At 33.8% G+C, this 23043-nt stretch overlaps 2 protein-coding genes across 2 annotated transcripts; one reads left to right on the forward strand and one right to left on the reverse strand.

The window, feature by feature from the left end:
* The first annotated feature begins 1683 nt into the window (after positions 1-1683).
* On the forward strand, positions 1684-2865 carry LOC130823895 (ubiquitin-conjugating enzyme E2 8-like). Its single transcript, XM_057688724.1, has 4 exons — positions 1684-1876; positions 2125-2252; positions 2361-2465; positions 2557-2865. The coding sequence occupies exons 1-4, from the start codon at positions 1807-1809 to the stop codon at positions 2698-2700; spliced, it is 447 nt and encodes a 148-aa protein (XP_057544707.1). The 5' UTR covers positions 1684-1806; the 3' UTR covers positions 2701-2865.
* A 64-nt stretch (positions 2866-2929) lies between these two features.
* Positions 2930-22565, reverse strand: LOC130823889 (vacuolar protein sorting-associated protein 35A-like). Its single transcript, XM_057688715.1, has 22 exons — positions 22332-22565; positions 22160-22256; positions 21946-22069; positions 16655-16840; positions 15985-16072; positions 15145-15201; positions 14951-15040; positions 14719-14841; positions 13336-13410; positions 13186-13245; positions 12888-13004; positions 8755-8994; positions 8614-8679; positions 8311-8397; positions 5959-6048; positions 5301-5390; positions 4687-4755; positions 4523-4603; positions 4300-4407; positions 4100-4203; positions 3541-3654; positions 2930-3453 (listed from the first exon to the last, which is right to left on the reverse strand). Exons 1-22 carry the CDS (start codon positions 22422-22424, stop codon positions 3243-3245), a joined length of 2370 nt encoding a protein of 789 aa, XP_057544698.1. The 5' UTR covers positions 22425-22565; the 3' UTR covers positions 2930-3242.
* Positions 22566-23043: the final 478 nt, after the last annotated feature.

Raw genomic sequence — 23043 nt, forward strand, 5'->3', positions numbered from 1 at the left:
AAACTTGGTTGATGTGAAAATGATTGCTCATGATTAAATCGTAATGAAATGATTACCTTTTTAGAAGTAATAACCACGATTGTTACCAAACATTCGATTTGTTTAAATGGAATGTCATGTTAGAGCAATCATTTTTTTTTGTAGAAAGTCAAAGCAAACGAAGTATTGTATGGCACCAAACCAAATGTTCCTTAGTTGGATTCAAGTTGTAGGTTAGCTAAGGTTTGCCTAATTTTAGGATAAATGTAGAAATAATAAGCAAACATTATACTTTTTAAATATGGTCTTTATACGTCTTATATTCTTCTTATTATTATTCTTCTTCTTCTTATTATTATTATTATTATAAAAAATGATTATAGAACCAAAAAATCAAAAACAATTTTGATATAACCTCTCTCACATATTCCATCTATTCAAGACTAATAAATCCAATTAAGCTTTAGTAAGTCTATGTAGTTTCCATGACTACAAATTCCCATATAACTATAAGGAGACTAAATCATTTTTCTAATGAGTTGTTCATTTAATGTAATAAACAACTTCATAATTTCAATAAATTAGTATTCTGGAATCTGGGTGCAAAATCACACTCAACAATAATCCATTGGCACAATAAACAAATTTTGGGAATCAGAATATGACTTTTTGGATGTCAATACTTAGCTTATATTATTAGTTATTACAACAAAATAATCAATGAATAGCTGCCCTTCACTTAAAGATCATCTATTTTCCTCTTTCTTCTGTGTTTTTTTTTTTGAAGGTTTATCTACGTGATGCTTTCATACTTGTCCTGCACTAACAACAGTAGAACTGTTTTGACTTCAAAATTTTAACAAATTATTATTCGTTTGTAAGATTGAACCAAGAGGAAAAATGACTTATTTTTGTTCAGAAAATCTAGGCTCGGACCTGGCATTAATATTAAATTGTGTAACATATAGCACAGAAGACTAACATCTATTGAATATTAATTCAACTCACTCTGTACTAATATTCTAAATTCACCCCTACTTTTGTTAACTGAATGGATGAAGATTTTACATAAACATATTACATACTAAGTGGCATAGCCTTAGTAATATCAAAGTTTTGAAAGACTTATCTAATATTGCGGATTTATTTCAAGAATGAATATTAAATTCCTCCATCAGATCATAAGAAATGGATACAATAACATTCCATTAACCTAATGCCATTAAGAGTCTCATCTAAGAAAGGTTTTAAAGGTGAAATGCAAACAATCTTACCCTCATTAGTGATAACAAAGAGGTTATTTTTGCTTAACCATAAATAGCAAACATCATCTGTAAAATCATGTAAATAGATTGATAAACAGTCAACCTAAACAGAATCATAGACAACTGTGGTTGATCAAAGCAACTTAACTCAACATTATCTTTATGCTCAAGACATTTGTGGTGCTCATCTGAAAAGAATAGCTTCCATCAACATAAAAAGTCGGTAGATTCTATGAATTAGTATTTGGTATATTGCAAGAAGAATCAATGCCTTCCAGTCCATATTCAGTTTTTCCTCTTTTTTCTCACACCAGCCATCACAATTTGAGTTCTTTTGCTGATTGCTACTTACATATATATATATATATATATATATATATATATATATATATATATATATATATATATATATATATATATATATATATATATATGTTCATATCTTTGTAATTTAGGGACATCAAAAGTCGACATCCTAGTAAGTAAGCTCCATAATCGAAAGAAAAAACGCGACATTCCTACATACCAAAATTGAAACTACTATATAGATCTTATAAGCAAGATGGCAATGAAGAGGATTATAAAAGAGCTTCAAGACATACGAAGAGATCCACCTACATCATGTAGTGCAGGTATATTCATATCCTAACAAGAAAGTTGTGGCTCGAGCCTTGAGCTCCACTGGTCGCAACCTCCTTATCTCCTTCGATAAGGGTATGGTTTGCTGACTTTTAACCCTCCTCAGTCCCTGATCATAGCTTCTATGAGCGGGATGCACTAGGTAATGATGTTGATGATGATGAATAGGAAAATTATGGCATGATTAGATTACACTAATTCGTGTGCTAAACTCAACTTATGGCTTTCTACATGAAATAAGGTCCTGTTTCCGAAAACTTGTACCAGTGGCAAGCCACCATAATTGGCCCTGCTGTTAGCCCTTACGCTGGCGGAGTTTTCATTCTGACCATTCACTTTCCTACTGATTATCCCTTCAAACCACCAAAGGTTATATGATCAATTTCTACTCTGGCATTACATTCTGCATCAAGTAAGCTAAGTTTGCCTTTTCTATCAGTAATTTCTACTAAATTTTTCATGAAAAAATGGTGACAGATTGCATTCAGGACCAAAGTTTTTCATCCAAACATAAACAATAATGGGAATATTTGCCTGGACATCTTGAGGGATCAGTGGAGCCCTGCCTTAACTATATCTAAGGTTAACTTAGATCCTTTCCTGTTTTGATAAGTATGATCACAATCCGGTTCTGTACAGGTTTTAATTCAGTGTTTGATCCTCTTATATACAGGTGTTACTGTCAATATGTTCTCTTCTCACTGACCCGAACCCTGATGATCCCCTGGTTCCTGAAATTGCACACATGTACAAGAAAGACCGAACTAAGTATGAGGCGACAGCTCAGAGTTGGACGCACAAATATGCGATGAATTAAGCATTCATCAGACTTCCTGATACTGCTCTTTTGACAAAGGCTCAAAGTTGAAAAATACTTGTTTCAGTATATGTCACTGATGAATCTGAATACTACAAGTTTGAATTATGACTCTAGTGTGCTTTATGACTTGAATGAATGAATAAAATAGCATGTTGCAAACCATTATACTTCCGTGGCAAAATCACATTACTTGGAATAGGCTGCATATGTACGATTACACTACAAATAGAAAGTCGATCCATAATTTTGTTTTCTTATAAGAAAAATTATACAACAATTCAGCACTTATTGCTACAAAAACCAAAATCACCGTGCCCTTTACTGCTGTAAAATGAAGTTGCTTACATACACCAAATTGACGAGAATCTCAGATTGAGTGAACAACCTCGATGTTAACACCGGAAACCCTAAAACACAGCTCTCAGAAAGAACACAAGCAAAAAGTCTCCTTCAGGCGATCCAACTAACTGATTACAGAAAACACAGTGAAGTGGACTTGTGCTACACAGTAATGTGCCCTAAGTAGTAAAATTACAAATTCATGCTTTTACAGGCTCATATTTCTCGCTCACGGCACCTCCTTTTTGTTTTTGGAATTGAATGTACCGCAAAGTGCTTGCAAAGAAAGCTTCAGCTGCAGGATCATTCGTAGCATTTTCGTTTTGCATCTCTGTGGTAATTAATTCCATCAAATCCTGGATTGTATTGACAGTGATCTGGTTGTTCCCTTTCTCGAAAAAATAAAGGTACCTAAATTTGAAAAGAAACAAGTTAACTATGCCACAATTCTTCACAAAGTTCAAGTAAACACCGTAAACTTTTCAAGAGAGCGCTTACTTATTGAGGATTTCAATGAAAAGCATTACTGATCCACCACAACCACGTGTAGCATTAGCCATCTGTTGAGCGGCATTTGCAATTTTTAGAGCCCTCTTCAAGCAAAGTAGAACCCTGCATAGAGGAAACCAATAGGACAGAAAAATAAGGACTCACAACAAGATTACAATGGCATAATCAACATTTATTATGATGGGAAAGCTTAATCATCATTGATTAGAAAGCTGCCAATAGATGTTCTCATTGTGGTTCGGTGGCAATTTTAATCAGTCAGTGTTGAATTCAAAATTTTAATTCTAAGTGCTACGAATCCCTGGACATGGGATTTCATTCCCATTCTTATATACAATGTACTAGATTTCAAAACCAGGACATTCAGAATCAGCATAGTGAATATTGCAAAACATTAAACGACCTTATGAACTGCTAAAAGGTTATGAAGGGGTCTTAGCAGTTACTGTGATGTGTTGAGGTCAATGTTTATTGAATATCTGAAAATCCATATACAACACAATCACTATTCACTAATCAAGGAATAAAAATGGAATAAGGCACACACCTCTCTCCGTCTCTTGCACCGTCCTGATCATCTGCCCAAAAAAGATGAGAGCATGCATAAACAGCTCTACATTGATCAGGTTTCTTTAAAAGCTTTGCTGAATACTGTATATGTCAATTGGACCAGTTTAGTACATAGTACAGGATGAAACAGATCATATCACAATACAAGATAAAAGAATCTAAAGCTATTATTAATACCCCTGTTGCTTTGTGGGTCAGCGTATCCCTGTTCTCAACACCAAATACATGCATCCTTTGAAGGGTACCTATTATTAGGTATAACGCAGTGACCTGTTCTCTTGAATCCTAATGAACAAATAAAAGTCAGCAAAAATGAAGACTTATAAGCACAAATGGCACAGGAACCGATTAAAAACTGGAAAGCCTCAGTACAAAAAACCATCCATTGAACTTTCATTACCGAAATTTCTTCCTCATATAATATATATGCTTGAGTGAAGAATTCACAGGCGACAGGTTCCAGATCAGAGTCATTGGCAGCCTACAATATAGAAGACCTATTACTTGATGACAAGCTTATTATACTCTCATAGCACTATGTGATTTTGAAGATTTAAGACTGACCTCAGCACATTGCAGATACAGCCGTAGCGCAAGCTCCGGAGCTGGAACATTTGCAAGGGCCTCAATCAGCTGGAACATGACACAAATAGGCCAAACATTTTAGATATAAGGGCTCGTAAAGGAAGCAAGAAAATAGAACAATAAAAATTTACCAAGAGATGTAAATGGCAAACGAACGATCAGTGAAATAGTATCTACATAATCAGTACAGCTCGAAAATTAAAGTTTTTGGCGAAATAGTATCTACATAATCAGTACAGCTCGAAAATTAAACTTTTTGGCAGCTCTAATTAACATGAGAATGATACAACTAAATAAAGGATTCTTCAATTTCCTCATACGTTGCAGAAAATGATGAGTGAGAATTAGAATGAACATGGAAATATCAAGTGTACCCACCTGTTTTAGACCAAGAACTCTTAATTGCAGACACTTCGATGAACAAAGTTATAGTGAAGTCAAGGAGAAAAAATGAATAGGTCTCAAGAAATAAAGAAAAAAATATCTCCAGTAGATGCGAAGTTGCAAACGGAAGTCACTACAAGCTAGGATTCTCATTTCTCAGCCAATTAACCCATAACACACAGGGCACTAACAAGGAACTAAGAAGTTACCTGATTCAATAGCTGAAAAATTTTCTTTGGCGTTCCCTCTGTTTCATCTCCGGGGTTTTCTGCATCTTGGTTCTGGAGCCTCCTAATCAACTGGTTCAGACAAGAACTATAAATTTTTGCAGCAAAAGCCAGTACCCATACATAAAGGTGCAAGGTAACAGCTGGCATTTTTCTTAAAAAAAGAACTAGAAAAAGGATCTCACGGCATTCACCATCAGCTAATTGAAAGAAGTCACTACACGTGTTTTATAAACTAAAAAACTGTAAACAATAGACAGTGGCATGAGCATCAAGCTTAATTGCACACAATTAGACCTCTTTCTCTATTACTAAAATGGAACACAACCAATTTTCAAAAGCAACATCTAACAAACCAACTTGCAAAATACAACACAAAAACCTCATCCCCCTCCCGATTTTGTTGTTGTAGTAATGAAAGAAGATCTCTGACTCAAGTTGGCTACGGCCAAATAAACCAGAATAAGCAGAAAACACCAGGTTTTGTCCAGCAATTCAATTTAACAGAGCCTTGGCTTATTATTATACAATATACAACCACCAGAGATAACACACAGTTCATAAGTTACAACTTGGGAATTATTGAGTAGCAATATTTGATCAGTTTACAGGAGACATTGGGAGATGAGAGTTGAAAAACCTTTAGAGAGGAAAAAACAAGGGGTGGAACAGTAAATGATAGACGCTTCACTCCACCCGTCAATATATGCTTCCGCACTACATCTATAATCTGCAAATTACCAAGAGAGCAATCAGCAACAAACTACAAAGTAAGATCTTAGTGAAAGAATATTAAACCTAACCCATGTGAACCTTTTTGCAAATTTGGTCCAGAAGAATTACAACCCAATCAAGGAGCAAAATACAGCTTAACTTAGCAGGCAAACTTCAACCAAGCCTTCCAAATGGTTTCTTTTCTTTCTTCTTTCCTTTTCTTTTCTTTATAAGCAATGAGCAATAGTGCAAAGAACTTTCACAAATTGAATGTGCACTAAATTTCTAGTTTAACCAAGACATTGTCACACAGTAAGGATTTATGCGATGATTGGCGTTGCTAAACTCCCACCATCCAACATATGCTTCCTTCTATTCTAGTCAAATCTCTAATTTTCTCTTTTGGCATATTTAGATTAAATGTCTCATTTCTTTATTTGATAAACTTTTTTCCTTACTTATACCCTCATGGATCCAACTATTTACATAATGATCATTAAATTATCACTTATCCATTATTCACTCCTCCCATGTGGTTCCCTCCCTTTTTCTTAAAATTGGTGTCAAGCCAAATGAGACATTTGATAAGAATAAGAGGGAGTATGATATAAGGATGAAGTAAATATCACAAACCAAGTAAACTTTAATAGTCAAAGTATTAGAAATGAAACTTGAGGTTTACAGTTTGAATCTTCATGCTGTAAATTTTTATGGAAAAATTGAATTAAAATCCCACATTTGGGTGTTCCACTTTTAAAAATCCTACCTTTTAGTTATTTACTAAAAGTCTCACCTTTTAGCCACATTTGCTTTTAAAGATCTTTTTGACATCCAAGCCAACACGTTCCTTTGACCTTTTATTTTGATTTTTTTTGAATTTTAATATCTTTTATAGTTTAAAAACTTGAATAAAGAATTCAAAATCTAAAACGTGCAATTAAAAGGATAAATTTAAAAAAAAAGAATGAGAGTAAGAAAAACCTTAGAAACACAACCACCCCTCCCTTACCATAGCAATCACCCTCTTCCCACTGCCAGCAATGACACCACCTCCGCCCCCCTTCCCAAGCCCCAACTACCTGAAAAACACTCAACCCTTTCCCAACCCCGATTAAGCACCTGGGAAACCCTCCCCACCTGTGAAATCTTCTCCAACGTTGAAACCCTCCATCCATACACCTGGCCCCGATTTCCATCTATACACCATGGTTGCGTGCGAGAAAGGGAAGAGGTTTGGTAATTTAAGGGTTTCATTGGTGGTGGTTTCGATATTGGTATTTCTAGGGCTTCAATGGTGGTGGTAGAGGTTTCAAGTGTGGTGTGTTGGAGTGGTGGCATTATTTGAGTGTCATATGTTTTGTAGGATGCTTATCTAGTCATTTTAATTTTTCTTAGCTCAAATTGGTACATGTCTTGAGCTTACATATTCTGGTACAAAAGGTTAGAGGATCAAACGATCATTAGGAGGGGGCTTGGGGTGGGGGAGATTGACGAAAAGGGTGGGGGTGGGATGGTGGACGACAAGGGGATAGGGCGGTGGGTGGGAGTGGGTAGTTTAATTTTTTTCTTTTTTTAACTTTATTTTTTTGAGTTTAATTTTTCATTGTAAATAAAATCACATAAACCAATCATAATATAAAACATTTTTTTTTTCCAGAAAATAACCTTGTATATTAGTATATAGGGTAGCTCTTTAATAGAAAATGTGGCTAAAAAGTGAGATTTTTAGAAAATAACTCAAAGGGGAATTTTCAGTTTCAATTTTTTCTTTTTTGAAATATTAGTTTAATAGAATTTGTGTCTTCCAAGACACACAACTATTATCGACATCTTTACAGCCTACCAACTTTCCAACTCTGAAATTATAAATTTATTCCACATAAAAAAGGACTCAACTTGTTTTTAAAATAACTGTTTTGCTAGTCATTTGAAAATATTTTTTTTTGCTAGTGTACTGATAATCCGACAAATATTTTTTGCTAGTATATCGGTCATTCGACTATAATATTTTTGCTAGTGTATCGTTTTTTTTTGCTAGCGTATTGGCTATCCCCCTCAATTGAAATTCCTAGCTTCACCATGCCAACAAATGTCTTTTAAGGTTGCCTTACATGTGTACAGATCTCAAATATGTACTTACTGTGGATAGGAATTAAAAATGCCAACGGATCAAAATAAGAAAAATCAGTTTACGTCTGCCCATTTCTTTCATTCTCACATATTCACTATTCTTTCAGTTCAGCTCAGACCCTATTAAAAATAAATTTTTCAAGAGCACCTTAAACATCTCTTCTGGATCATCATTGTGCAGCATTTGTATGAGGCGTGCTACAGCATTCTGCTCTTCCTTGAAGTCTTCTTCGTCCTAGAATATGAGAAATCAAAGAATTATAGATAGTAGAGGTTAAAAATGGCCCAGAAAGACTATTTCGTACAAGTGAATTATCCACAAAACAGGCTGCATGACAACAAACATATCGAGTTGAGGATCATAAATGATACATTGTAAAACTTTTATGAACTCAATCAAAGAACTAGCCAATCAACTCATGATAAAAAAAAGAGATATTACTTAACTGACCTCATCAGGAACAGTGCCATTTGTGCCCTCGATAAGCCCTTTTATTAATTCAAACAATGCCTCAACCTAAATAAGAGAAATGCCAGAACATTAGATAGGCGATGTAAAATCACTAATAAAAATTTCCAAATAGATATATACCTTATCACCAGTACATATATGAGTCTCGTTTTTCATAATACTTTGAATGATTATCTTTGCCATCACTTTATTTGTCTCATAGTCAAGGTACTCCATCACACAAGGATAATTAGATAACTTCAAAGCAGTGATAACATCATTATACTTATCCAGTGGGGCACTTAGAAGTGCAACAATTTGCTTTGCTGCCTTGCTGTCATCAAGTTTCCCAACAATAGAGAGCTTCTTAACACATGATCCCTGACAGTGAGTGAAAGAGAGAGAGAGGGAGTCTATTTATATTTCATAATTAATGAAAATTATATAAATAAACAGCAAACTATATTAGATATTGACCAGCAATATGCAAAAAATCATATAGGATTCATGCATGGAAATGAATATAAGACATTATCACTCAAAGCTCCCATAAAGAAGGGCAGACAGTCTATTAAAATTTAAGGCATTCGCAGAAGTTCAATCAGCACTTGTTTCAATATGGCTGTGAGATTATCTAAGCATTGCAGACACATTTCAGTAGGCCAGTTTAACTAAACCCTTCACCAAAGTTTCAGACCAAAATATGGAAAGAGACAGGTTGACAGACATAATACCAAAGATAAAGAAGTCAATTTCTGAAAAGGTACTTCCCAGAAAGGTAAATCAGCCATTGAACTCCAGGATACTCTGTCAGTCAAAAATAGTTCCCTCATTTCCTGGGACAGGGGTTCTTAATTTGATGCACACATTCAAACTTATATCACTTGAATGCTTGCAATATTTTAGCTTGGCTTCAAAAATGTCACCATAAGTCCATATGGCGTATGCTTGAATGTTCAGTGAATGTCGAGTTGCTGAACACTAGCCAGTACAATTCAAAATAAATCTGTCAGTTGATTGTATTTTATTAGGAAGAGACACAGGACCACAGCAAGAATCTAACACACAGTTAAGACAATCCCTCATATTTTCTTTTCAATCTTCATCATTTTCTTCCGCCATCTTCTTTTCCGTTCTTCCCTCACCATCCTTCTCTATTCTTTTCTCTACAATCTCCACTAAACTCAAATTTTGTCATCTCACTATGTATCTGGACCCTTTCCAATTTTCTTCCCTTTTTTTATGTGGACCTAAGCTAAGATTGACATCTTAGAAATAATGGATGTGCTGTTGACCTTAGAAATTATTTGGGATAAGGCAAAACTTTTAGCCTTGTTTAGGGCTAAGGACAATGCCTTCTTTTAACATTGTTCTTTAAACGAGCTATGTAGAGAAAAATGGAACATACAAATGTAGTTAGATAGTTGAACTTTCCAAGGGTCTCTCATCCCTATAATGTACTACTAAAGTTTCTTCATTAATAAAATTTTTATTTATCAAAAAAAAAAAAAAAAGATTGACACCTTGGAACGTCAAAGCAAAACGTAAGATTAAAATTCTTTGCACGCACAAAACAAAGTGGATTAGTGGAAAACAATTAAAAGAGAGAAGAAAATATGTGAGTTGGGGTTTCAAAATAAGATCAAAAGAAAATATTAGGAGTTAGCGTCGTGCAAAGTATCCCAACATTAAAAAATTGTATTCATGGCAACAACATGTGGAGAACCAAGTAATTTTCCCAATCACCATTAGCCTACACATTTTACGCCCTTATGTGTTTGGAGATCCTATATGAGATGAAAAAACCTATCTAGAGAAAAGGTTATGGAGCTTGTTGTTCGTTCACTCCTGACTAAAGATGGAAGTGAGTTGGGCTTGGCACGCAGCCCCCTAAGCACGCCCAAGATGACGCTATTCATGACACTATTTGGAAAGGTATGATTTGGCATGCAGCCACAAGGGTACCCAACACAATACGATTTCCATGATTAGACCTCCTTTTTGGTTGGGCAAGCACGGCACGACAATGTTCACAGCACAACTTGGCAAGGTATGATTTGGCACGAGGCGGGACAAACACGGCCCAACACAACATGCTTTCCATGGTAACTCATGACATCGTATAATGGGCGAAAGCTTAAGATATGAAGACATACATTAGAATCAGATGGGTATAAACTAAGTCAACATGAAACAAAGTATGGCACGCAAGATCATAGCAGAGATATTGTAAAGTAAGATACAAAAGAGTTCATTCCAAATGAAAATTTCAAGTACATTGACACACTTTTTCAATTGAATTGAGATATTAATCAAGATCTGAAGCATAAGATTTAGCACAGGTGACTCAAATGGAAAGTGGGCACCAAAATTTTATGTGACCCAAGTGTGCTACTAAGGTGAAAGGAAAAAATCTATGACGACTATATGAATGAGTATTTTAGGTTTGCATAAGAGATCATTGCAAGAAGTTAGGGGTAACCAAAATTTTTATTTTGAGCAGACATATGCTAAAGGATAAAGTTCGAAATGAAAACATAAGCAAAAGATATCGAAATCGGGACAACGGTTTATGTTGGTTTAGCCATGTTCAATGAGCACCTAAAGATGGACATATTAAAAAAGTGAAAAATTAACTTTAAAGAGCTTATAAGAGGTAGGTCGACGATAACCTAGACCCAAGAAAATGAAGTGAAACATAACATGAAAAATTTGAAACTTGCAGCCCAACTAGGGGAGGACAAATAGTCTATACACTAACAAAATAATAATATAAAACAAGCTAAAATTTATAGTTTTTGTTTTTAAATGGGAAATTTTATAATTTAAGACAAAAGGTTTAAATTTCGTTTTTACTAGAGGAGACAATATATAGATGATCATAGGAATTGTTTTTCTTAGTTGTATTACTTGTATATCAAACAAAATGTAACCTTTTATGCGATGCATATTGATTTGTTTTGGTTCATGTAGCAAACCCTCTATTGCTAAGATTAAAGCTTTGGCATTGTTGAGTTGTTTTCTGCCTGACAAGTTGACAATGAGATATTCATGAGCACTTGTATTAAAACATTCTCAATCTATTCCAATATTTTTTTTCTCAAAATCCCTTTGAGTCAAGTGTAATATGTTATAAAGGCTTTGAAATATTTATTGTTTTATTTAATTTTTTGATTCTTTCTTACTAAAAACTTGGTTACTATTACATCATCTCACAGAAGAAAAAGTATAAAACATAAACAGTGCACCTTGTATATGAGATAGGTCATACGTGTGCCTTTGCCTTTCAAAAGCACACCAAGACTCCAGATGGCACATTGATGACAACTAATGATACTTCTCACGGAAGAAAGCAAAATTTTGGCTTCCAATGAAGCAAAAATTACTTTTGAACTGTAAATTCTTCATGGGAAAAAAGACACGCAAAAACTATTTTCAATAAACATTCTTGAGGGTATGGTCTACCGTCTTCCACCCCTCCCATACCCTAATCATAGAATACAGAGTATGATAATGATGATGACTCTTCAGAGTCAAAACTGACCAAGCAAAGATCCTTTGTAGTTTGTTCTTAATCAATAGCTATACTTGATTAGTAAATACTATTCATCAATCAATCTTTTTTACAATTTTTCTCAAATGTCTAAAGAAAAACATAATCAAGTGGGATCTTGTTTGATTATTCTTAAATCTTAATGCAGATTTTCATTATATCAACTTCTTATAATTTTTAATTATGCATATTTAATGATATTAATGATAAAGGAACACATAGGATAGCATAAATACTGAAAGTGTACTTGTGAACACCCTAAAGGCTAATTGTAATAACAATGAACTTCTACAAGCACATACGGATGCAAAAGGAAATAATTTTGACAGCAAATAGTTGAGCTAGACCAGGCTAGAAAATGGAGAATACAAATATTTGAAGTTTGAACACAACAAGAAACATATGTTTACTCTGGTTCTCAATAGTCACAACATTTTAAAATTGAACCTGTTTCCAAAATGTATAAGAAAAAATATACTTGAGTAACTCGTTAATTCATCTCAATTCATACTTCCAAACCGTCAACTTCTTATAATTTTTACTTTGACGTACTTAGAGATGATAATGGTTAAAATAGTGTTAGGTAGTGTGCATGGAAGAAATGTTGCAAGAAAGTCTGAGCTAGACAAAGTACTAGATATTACACAAGTGCAAGTAATCAGAAAAAGAAACAGATTTTCTCAGGCGCATGAAGATATACCATACTCATGATAAAACATACCAATACTTGATCCGCATAATCAAATCGATCTGGATGGACGTGCAATGTGAAGGTAAGAAGGGATGAATACAATGTTACAACAGCAAGAATAGGCATATCTGCTTGTGCTTCTATGATCTGCATTTAACATAGTACGAAGTCAATGAAATCAACAATACAGATTACGAAATACAGAATTTGTTTTCCCCGTCGTCTAGTAACATAAAACCTGAGAAAACAATGGTGATGGACAGAAAAGAAAAGCCAAAGGGTCAAAGAAAGAAAAGAACATGACGTCCTTTCCTAGACTACTACATACCTTCCCAATAGCAGTGTTTAATTTCGAGAAGGCGTCCACTTGTAAGAAATCAGGCAATACCTGCAAAAACCTTATTCGTCATTACTCATTAATGATAATGATTAAATGAAATAAACTCTTGAACAACAGTTGAAGCACCAAAAAACTCGCCTCTGGACTTGTAGCAGCATAATTTGAAAGCCTTTCCATCAAGCTGGAGAGGACTGATTTGATATCAACTGATGGCTGGAAAAGAAAAATAAATACATCGTTATATCTTTTACAACAGGAAATTGATAGGAGAATATTACACACTTCAAAGAAAAAAATTTCACAAAAGTACTTTTAAAGAACATTGAGAGTAACATTTCAATCAACATAAATTTCAATTAATGGCATATACAACAAAAATACAAGTAGAATTGCATCCTACTAAATGTCAAATTTCACTAAAAAATCATGAATGCTCTCCCACCCAAAATATTTTCCACCTTTTTAGTCCCATTTTAGTGCCCTCCTATATTAATAAATGCATGCTTATACAAGCATATTTCTGTAATCCTACTACAACCTCATCTATTGGCCAAGTTCACTTCACCAAATTAATCTATTAGATACCTCTCTCTTTGTCTTGCTTAAAACACTAATATCTCTAGTTACCTTATCAAAATTATAAAAGTGGATGATGACAATAAACATCAAAACTAATATAAAATATCCTACATGACATTATTTTATTCATATACATGTAGTATTAGATAAAAAGAATGTTAAGAAACTTTTGACATTGCAAATAGAAAGTGCTACAATTATCAAAAATAGGGACAAATGTAAGAAATTGATATGGACAACAATTTGAGACAAAAAGTATTAAATTTCAAACCTTAAGGAAGAGAGGACTGCAATCAACCCTCAAGAGAAGGTTTATGATAAGTAAAATCTATTTACCATTTCCAAACACAAAACAGAAAGGACTACACACATAAATATTTAGCAATGGAAAGAACTGAGGGAGAAAAGGCAAAAGGATAATATTTCTTCTAGAGCTAACCATCAAAGCATGGTGCACTAGAAAAGGAATATAAACCCTCATATATGAGACAATTCAATAGAAAAAACAAAAAAAATATTGGACGTTAAAGTGCACATTCTCATTGCCAAGAGAAACACGTGTGTCTCTTTTAGATATGTGAAACAAAATAAAGTTTGCACCAACAACAATCAACTTGATACTATTAATTGACCCTTGAACCCAGTTGCTCAACTGTGCTACAAATATCTCAGATTTTATCTAAGAGTAAAATCAGGGTGGCGTAAAAAGAAAGGAAGAAAAAGTAACATTTGTATTATATGTGACAGAGTATCACCTGCAGCCGTGGACAAGCACCCGGAAAAAATTTGCACTAACAATCAATGTGATACTATTAATTGACACTTGAACTCAGTTTGTCCATTGTGTGGCACATCACAGTTTTTATCTATGTGTACAACCAAGTAACATCAACAACAAAAGGAGAATTAAAAACATTTAAATCCTATGTGACAGAGGATCACCTGGAGCTGAGGACAAGCACCCAGCAACGTGTCAAGTGTTTGTAAGTGGTACTCATCAGGAAATACTTGAATTATGCAGTCCATCAAATAAAATTGAGCGAGTTCATCCTTACAATTGACGACCTGATAACAAACATGAATAAATTGATTAAAGCAAAACATATCATTTGTCAGTCATGATTTTCAAAGCCAACAACCATATCTGGGAAAACAATCCATTCAACAATCAAACCTGTTCAAGGACTCTAGGAAGAACTGTATCCTTGTACATGTCAAGATCAACTCCTTCAATTTGACTTAATACATGCAGATTCTTCCCAACCTGCACAAAAAAATTCAAGGAACAAACCAGCAGTCTTTAGATGTGCGCACTAGGGATCCAGAGCTCTATTGCTTCCACGACGAGTAATAGGATAATGATATTACAAGATCACGAAGTTCGCTCCTCTCCTTTTCCCTTCTCTCCTTCTCCCGTGCAGGTCCCTGCAGACCAGAAAGCCCGATTGCAAGCCTCAACTCAGGATCAGCAAACAGTATGAATCATTCAAGCACTATAACCTGCATGATGACAAATCATGCCCTCATGACTGAAAAATTACCTTCATGGGCATGCAATGGCTGACAGAAAACGTGACAGGGGCATACCTAGAATGCAATATGAATAGCTCTACCGACGAGAAAGTTTTGCATGTACGTTCGGTATTTAAATGTGCAAGACAGGAAACTAACTACATCTGGATACAATAGCCATTGGTTTGTGCATACCAGTGAAACAACTAGAAATGCCTTTTATCAACTTTCTTAGTGCAGTTAAAGAAGCAGCAGACTGGTAGAAACAGAATAGAAAATGCAACTCAACATAAATGTCAGTAACTAAGCAAAACTATCAATCCCTCTAGAATAGTTCAAGGATATCATACTTTAATCCACTGTGAAGAATTCCCCACTTGTTTAGCATAAAGAAACTACTATGTCTCTCAAGAGAAGGGGATCCTTTTATAAATATACCAAACCTCAGAAGTGCATCATAACTTTACAGCATTGAGATACATCTGAAATTTTCTTAATCTCAGTAGTTGTGATACGCAGTCAAATTTTCAGCCAGTAAAACAGTGCAACTAAGAATGACAAGACCATAATAAAGAGACAAATGATGAAATTCTAGGTTCCACATACAAAAGAGTTCAATGAAGGTCTACCAAAAGAAAAACAGTCTGTTTGCACAACTTTTCCAAGATGACAAAAAAAGATAGTAAGCTGACAAACCTGGTATTGCATCCGCACCCAAAGTTTATTCATTTCAGTAAAATTTTGCAACACAAATTCAACAGCATCTGCGACCGTATCAGCATCTCTGTAGATGGAGAAAAAGAACGTTAACCCCCACTCCCTTTTCTGTGTAACCAGTAGGAGCCTAGCCTTTCATTAGAGGCGTTCACAATGCTTACACATGGGAATTTTTTATACTTACAAAGACTAAGGAGAAGTAACAAAAACAGTAGTACACATCAAACATGCACAATGATTGTAGTGTCTAATCTCTGGAAGTGATTCAATTTCCATTTAATATTATTGGGCAGCAAACAAGTGAAGGCAGAAATCAGTAACATAAGGCCAAAAAATTAACCTTTTAACTGTAATGTATCAGAGTCAAACGCATATTGTTGTAGCACTAAGTACTAAGTGATAGGGTTGATCAATTCAATTCAAGACAAACAATATTGAAGGTTTGTGATGAGCGTAACCATGCTAAGCAGTTTACACTTCAACGAAAAAACTAATTCTCAATTTAATGTATTCCAATTTTCTTCAAAATACAGCTAACTCAACTAAGTGCACAATGAGCTTTCATCATGACATATTAGATCAAAATGTAAGGCATTACCACCACCCAACAGCTAGTTGCTGGAATTCATAATTTTCAGGAATTCCTTACCCTTCATATTCAGAGCCAATATCAGGTAATTTATCCTTACTAACTTGAGAAAGGTAACTCCTCAAAAACAGCCCTCGCAGAGGATGTTGGATGCCACGACACATTTCTACTAAATCCTTGAGAATATCTTTTGCAGGAGCTTCCTTTGATTTAATATATACACATCCTACAGTGCATAGAAGATATCTGGAACGAGAAGAAAGAAATTACTGAACTTTGGTATCCTTAATTAAATACAAAACAATAATTCAATGATAACTAATTGAATAAATGCAAATCATGTATAAAACAGAAAAGAAAAGACAAAGAAAGAACCCCAGCTGAACATTAAATTGCTGTCCTAGCCCTTAACTAGCACTTAAATAAAGCTTGCAAGAAAATTAAGATAACATGACTCAATTATAAGAAAGTGACAAATTCATTTCAGAAACTTTTACATCCAACAAAAGTTAACAAATGTAAACCTCAAGTATTAGTAAAATATAAAAACTAAAGCCCAGAAACCCACCTTACCATTGATATCTAAAAATCCTACCTTGTAGCCACATATTCCATAAAAGTACTCGGATAACAGATTACATGCACAAGTAAATTAATGTGCCCATGTGTCATTCTCTTCTTAGTACACTTTATTTTTTAGTTAAAAAAAATCAGAACAAAAAAGTTAGATACTTTTTTCTCCTTTGGTTCTCCTTAAACCAGTGTAACATGATTTATTGTTTCTTGATTTCGTTCAAAATCCTAAAATAGCCCAAAACCGACCATAGTTCACTTTTTTTATTCGCGATTCGCTAGGAGATTAATAAACCATGTGACGGTGCCTTAAACACCAAAGATAATGTTTATGGGCGTTAAGGACTTAAACTATATAAGGGACCTACTCCCAGCGCATAACACATCATCCAACCATACAAAACATTGTTTAGAATTAGATATTAATGAATGCTCAATTTAGTTTTACTCTGAACAAAGTTTGGTCTAGACTATAAACCAAATCGGATTTTAGTTATTTGGTTTGGTTTACGGTCTAAAAAATATGATTTGGCTTTTTTATTGGATGATTTACGGTTTCCCAATTTAGTTTGGTTTTAAAAATATTAATTTGTTAAATACTCATTTTACTTCACGTGATTACTAAGCCTGAACACTCTCTGCCAACATTTATAATTGATGTAAAATGCATTCTAATTAAAAGTATAATGGTGGCATGATGTAAGATGTGGCTCTTATATTTAACTAGCATAGGGGAATGAACATTAATTAGTTTCATTTTGCAATTTGTAATTTGTTTTCCACCTTTATTTATTGGATTCTTTGTGTACATGAAGATAATGGCATAATTATAACTGGAATCTTAACTTTTCACATATTATGATATTTACTCCTTAGTTGATGATGATGAATACATATATATATATATATATATATATATATATATATATATATATATATATATATATATATATATATATATATAGGGGAGGATCAGATAAAAACAAGTAAAGCAGTGAAAATTGAAAACCTGATTGAGATATGTATAAAATGTGTACATATCTTATTGGGTGTACAGATTTTTATGAAGGAAAAAGTTCATATATATATATATATATATATATATATATATATATATATATATATATATATATATATATATATATATATATATATATATATATATATATATATATATATATATATATATATATAGGGGCAAGATCAGATAAAAACAAGTAAAGCGGTGAAAACTGAAAACCTGATTGAGATATATTGTCGTAAAATGTGTACATACTATGTTATAGGGTGTACAGATTTTTGTGAAGGAAAAAGTTCATATTATTTACAGAAATGTCATTCGAATATGTACAACTTTTAAGCATTTTTATATACCTTTTAGAAAATGTCCAATTATTTACAAAATTACCACCAGAATATGTATACCATTTAAGCTTTTATGTACACATGTTTTTTCAGTTTTCACCACTTTAACTTTTATGCACACCTACTCATATTCGAAAACCAAAAGCAACTTCACTTCAATTGTATTCCCATCCTATTCCATACTAATTATGCGGCTCCAAGGAGACAAGGAGAATGATTCCTTTGCCTTTTAATCCTCCATAGTTGTAGCAAACAAGTTTTGAGTGGGCGCAATATTGATTTCTTTTGGTTCATTAGAGGCGGAATTTGAATCCTAAATATGGTGTTGACGAATTGAGGACGAGAATTGAAATGGTTGTGATCAATGGCAAATGATTTTAGGGGTGTGGTAGTCGTATCTAATGGAGGTGGGATAAAATAATGGCAGTGAATTAGTGGGGAGGCCTGAGATCTTATAGGGGTTTTATGCTGGTAGTAGTGATCGGCAATGGGTTATAATCAAAGTGTCGATGAATAATGAATTGGTTTGTTAGTGATAGTGATTGGCCATGGGTTATCATAAGAGTGATTGGAGATGTTCGATGGCATCTGTTAATGGTAGTGTTTGGCATTGGGTGAGAATACAACAATAACAACAATGTCAAAAGCCATAATCTTAAAAAATTGAGGTTGGTTACATGAACTAATATAAGAGTTCTCCATTCAATTTAGTTTTTACCATCTCCACACCTAAGTCTATATCCTTCATACTAGGTTCGGTCTTCCTAGTCCTCATTTTAGAGGTTTGAGTGTTGCAGTGGACAGTCTTATTGCAAGGAGAATATGCTCAATTTAAAGGTTGAAGGTGAACATTGATAGAGATGACGAATAAAAATGGAGAAGAGGAAGGACGAAAAGCATACGAAGGAGTGAGGAACACAAAGGAGAGAGAAAGAGGTGGCCAGGTGGGGAGAAACTTTCTTTTATCTTTCTTTATTTTCCATTGTTTTTTTTTATAAAAGAAAATCTTATATATCATATGACAAACAATACAACCAAGAGGGGAAAACGAATATCTAGAATGGAACCCCTTCCATGTCCAACCATGTCCAAATGGAAAAAAACAAAATAAATTATAGGGTGGTTTTGATAATAAATGCATGAAAAACGTGCTTAGTTTTAAGTTGGGTATTTTATAAGGTAGCTTCTCATAGTTTCAAAGAGATGGAAAAATTTTGCAAATGTTAAAAGATGGCAGATGCATCGATGAATAAGTGTACAACTAATACCTTAAGCCATCTAGGTTTAATTTCCATGTTCTAGATTCCGCAATCCTCGTAAACATATAACATCTCGATTAAATGGGCAGTCCTCTTTCACTTCCAAGAATCATGCTTGTCTAACCTTAATCTTTACTACTTCACTTTTTAAGATCCAAATGATAAATGCAAATAAGGTTTGAAAATTTTTTTGGGGTAATTTTTTTTCTGTGGCCATTGATTAAAGAGACCAGTTTGTATAGTGGGATTAGTGCGTAGCAACCATCACTATGATGGCTTCGGACGTAGGTTACGAAGAATATTCCAATGGTGGAAAAGTGCTTGTACCATTTTCCTTTTGCGTTTGAGCCCTTTTGGTCTTGTGAATGGTGGCATTGTGTTACCCAGAAACACTATTGGTTTACTACAAAATGGGTAGGATGTTCTATGTTTATACAGTAACATATGATTGCATAATTTATTTGTAGCCCTTTTTACCAAATAACAAATTTTCATCACCCCAATGCCTTTTAAAAAGCCAAAGTCACTTTAAAGGTAAGAGCTTTCATGCAGACGTAGGCATTGGGTCAAACAGATACTAAATACTCACTAATTATATGTAGAAAGAAGACAATGAAAATCTCTAGATGTGTACATATCATGTTATGCCAATTATGGATTTCTTTTGTGGGCTTTAGAAGCACCAAGAAAAGATGATTTTGTGGCAAAATCCTTTCATGGCAACATTTTGGTGTTTGGCTGGAACAAAGCAATTGTTTAGTTTGGCGAAAGGTGTCCTCTTGCGGGTGGTTGAAGACCCAAGCCCTCAACATGGCCATCTATGACCCTGTGCAAATTGTGCTGAAACTATGCTTCAGCACAGGGCCCTAAGATATTAGGGGGCCTCATATTCTGGATGAGACAACATTCAACAATATTGTAAGGTAGCTTAGCTGGTGTATTGTAAAATTTGGTCGTGGGTTCAAATGTAAGAAGCCTGATTTTTGCTGCATGCTTTCATTGTTTTAAATTGTAAGGAATGTATGTTGGTTCAGTCTCAAGACTTTATTGATGCACACTTTACTAGAGATTTTGCTATCAAACCTATTTTATTCTACCACCATTTTTACATTTTCATTGTTTTCTAATAAATGGTTTTGCTATCAATATATGAAGTTTTGGACTTCTCATTTTTTTATTGTTGATATTAAACTAGTAAGTTGAATATTTATTATTCTATTTGTCTCATTTTAATCTTTGACTCTTATTCATAAGAGTATCAATTTATTAATTAATTTGAATGATTAAAGTATGAATTGCAGGAGTATTAGCTTTTTAAGGGCCTCTAACTTCAACATTTATATTTAACATTTTTAAATGATATGATATACTTTATCATTGTTATTAAGTTGATAATATTTAGACTTTTTTGGTCAACTTTAAAAGACTTAATATTAATTCTGAATGTATGAGTCTACGGAAAAAAAATATCGACCATGTTGTACTTTTTTTGGATGAGGGTTGACATGTTGTCATCTTGGAAATATTGGGTAGATGATGATTATCACCTAGATGAAAAACTAATTTTATACAAATTGTAAAACGATATTTCTATCAATAATTTCATAATATCCTACAGAATTGGATAGTCATAATTGTTAAATTTACACCATTCTATTTGTGAGGGCCCTTTTATAAAATTTGGTCTAGGCCCAAAAATAAACGAGACAACCCTTGTCCTCAACATCAATTTTTTTGTCATGGAATGGTTGGCATCTTGCGAACAATTTCTCAACAAAGTAAAGCTACGCAAAAAGATTTAAAAAAAGAAAACATCATTACACACTAAATGCATACCTGGTGTGACACAGACCTCAGTGTAACCCACAAAGTGCAAGCATTTCTTGTAATTCGTTTTTAGAAAAGTCAAAATCTTTATCAGACAGATACTCAGTTATTTGTGAAATTCAAGATACTCGGTTATTTGTAAAATTCAACGATTCTTTAAACGGATACTATTAAGTCATTGCTACATCTCTAGTAGAGGAAACAGAAAATTTGCAAACAAAAGGTGATCCAAAGGACTATTGAACCCGTTATTGAAACGGTAGACCAGTAGACCTCATAAATTCACTAATTTGAAACAGGTATATATATGGATCAATTGGAACTTACAGTCGAGGTAAGATATTGCCAGCATGTTGTACAAGCTCATAGAGTTCAATGATGGAACAACCTCGTCTGGTTTCTTCATGAAAGAAGAGCTCCAATTTTCTCAACTCATCAAATGCTCGCATATCTGAGATCAAATCCATCAAAATTTCAGCAAAAAACCAAAAAGAACGATTTGATCTTCTTAGGAAAAACCAAGATCAGATCAGACACTTACAAAGAGCATAATACTTATGAGGGGAGAGTTTGGAAGTACGGAGCTCGGAGAGCATCTGAGCCGAGTACTTTAAGGCATCCTTGACATTGTTGGAATCCTTGAAGAATCAATTGAAAGTAGAAATTAGGGTTTGAAAATAGAATTGGGGAAAAGATCAAGAAAGGAAGAATACCAGAGCACGATGCATGTAGAAGGCGTTCTGTTGAAGACCGGCGATGCCGGAGGAAAGCCATTTCTCTTCATCATCAATGCCGTCAGAAATCATGATGAGAGCGGGGAGAAAGAGCAAGACGACGATGGTAATTGGTGAATGGAATTGACTTGTTTGAGTACTCCTAAAGTGCCTGCTTCTTCACGTGGAATTGCGTTTCAATGTTTGTATTTTCCGTTCCTCTTTGGATCGCCTTCTTGGAAAATTTAATAAAATGTATTTTTAAAATTTTTAATAAAAAGTTTGAAAAATTTTAATTTTTAAAATTAGAAAAAAAATATATTACAATTTTTTTGAAGACAATGTCATATGTTTAAAATGACAAAAGGCAACACATATTGTTATTGTTGTTATTTTTTTTCCTTTTAAAAATCATGACTTTGTCTTTTTAACAACAAAATAAAATTGTGGTAAATTCTTTAAAATCTCAAATATAAAGAAACTTATCAAGCTTATTTTGAAAATTTAAATTTCCGTCGTAACAAGTAGTTAATATTATCATAAGTTTTGTTAGTTGGATTATTTAACTCATGTATAGGTGCGTTTCATCGTGATACCGTCTATACAACATTTTGTATAATAATTTGTGATTTTCAAGATGTATCTAGTATTAAAAATCGAATCTTGTCTTAGTTGGAGCATGTACCACTTTTCTCAAGTAAGATTCTAGGTT

This window comes from Amaranthus tricolor, chromosome 9 (assembly GCF_026212465.1).
Source record: "Amaranthus tricolor cultivar Red isolate AtriRed21 chromosome 9, ASM2621246v1, whole genome shotgun sequence".
Taxonomy (NCBI): domain Eukaryota; kingdom Viridiplantae; phylum Streptophyta; class Magnoliopsida; order Caryophyllales; family Amaranthaceae; genus Amaranthus; species Amaranthus tricolor.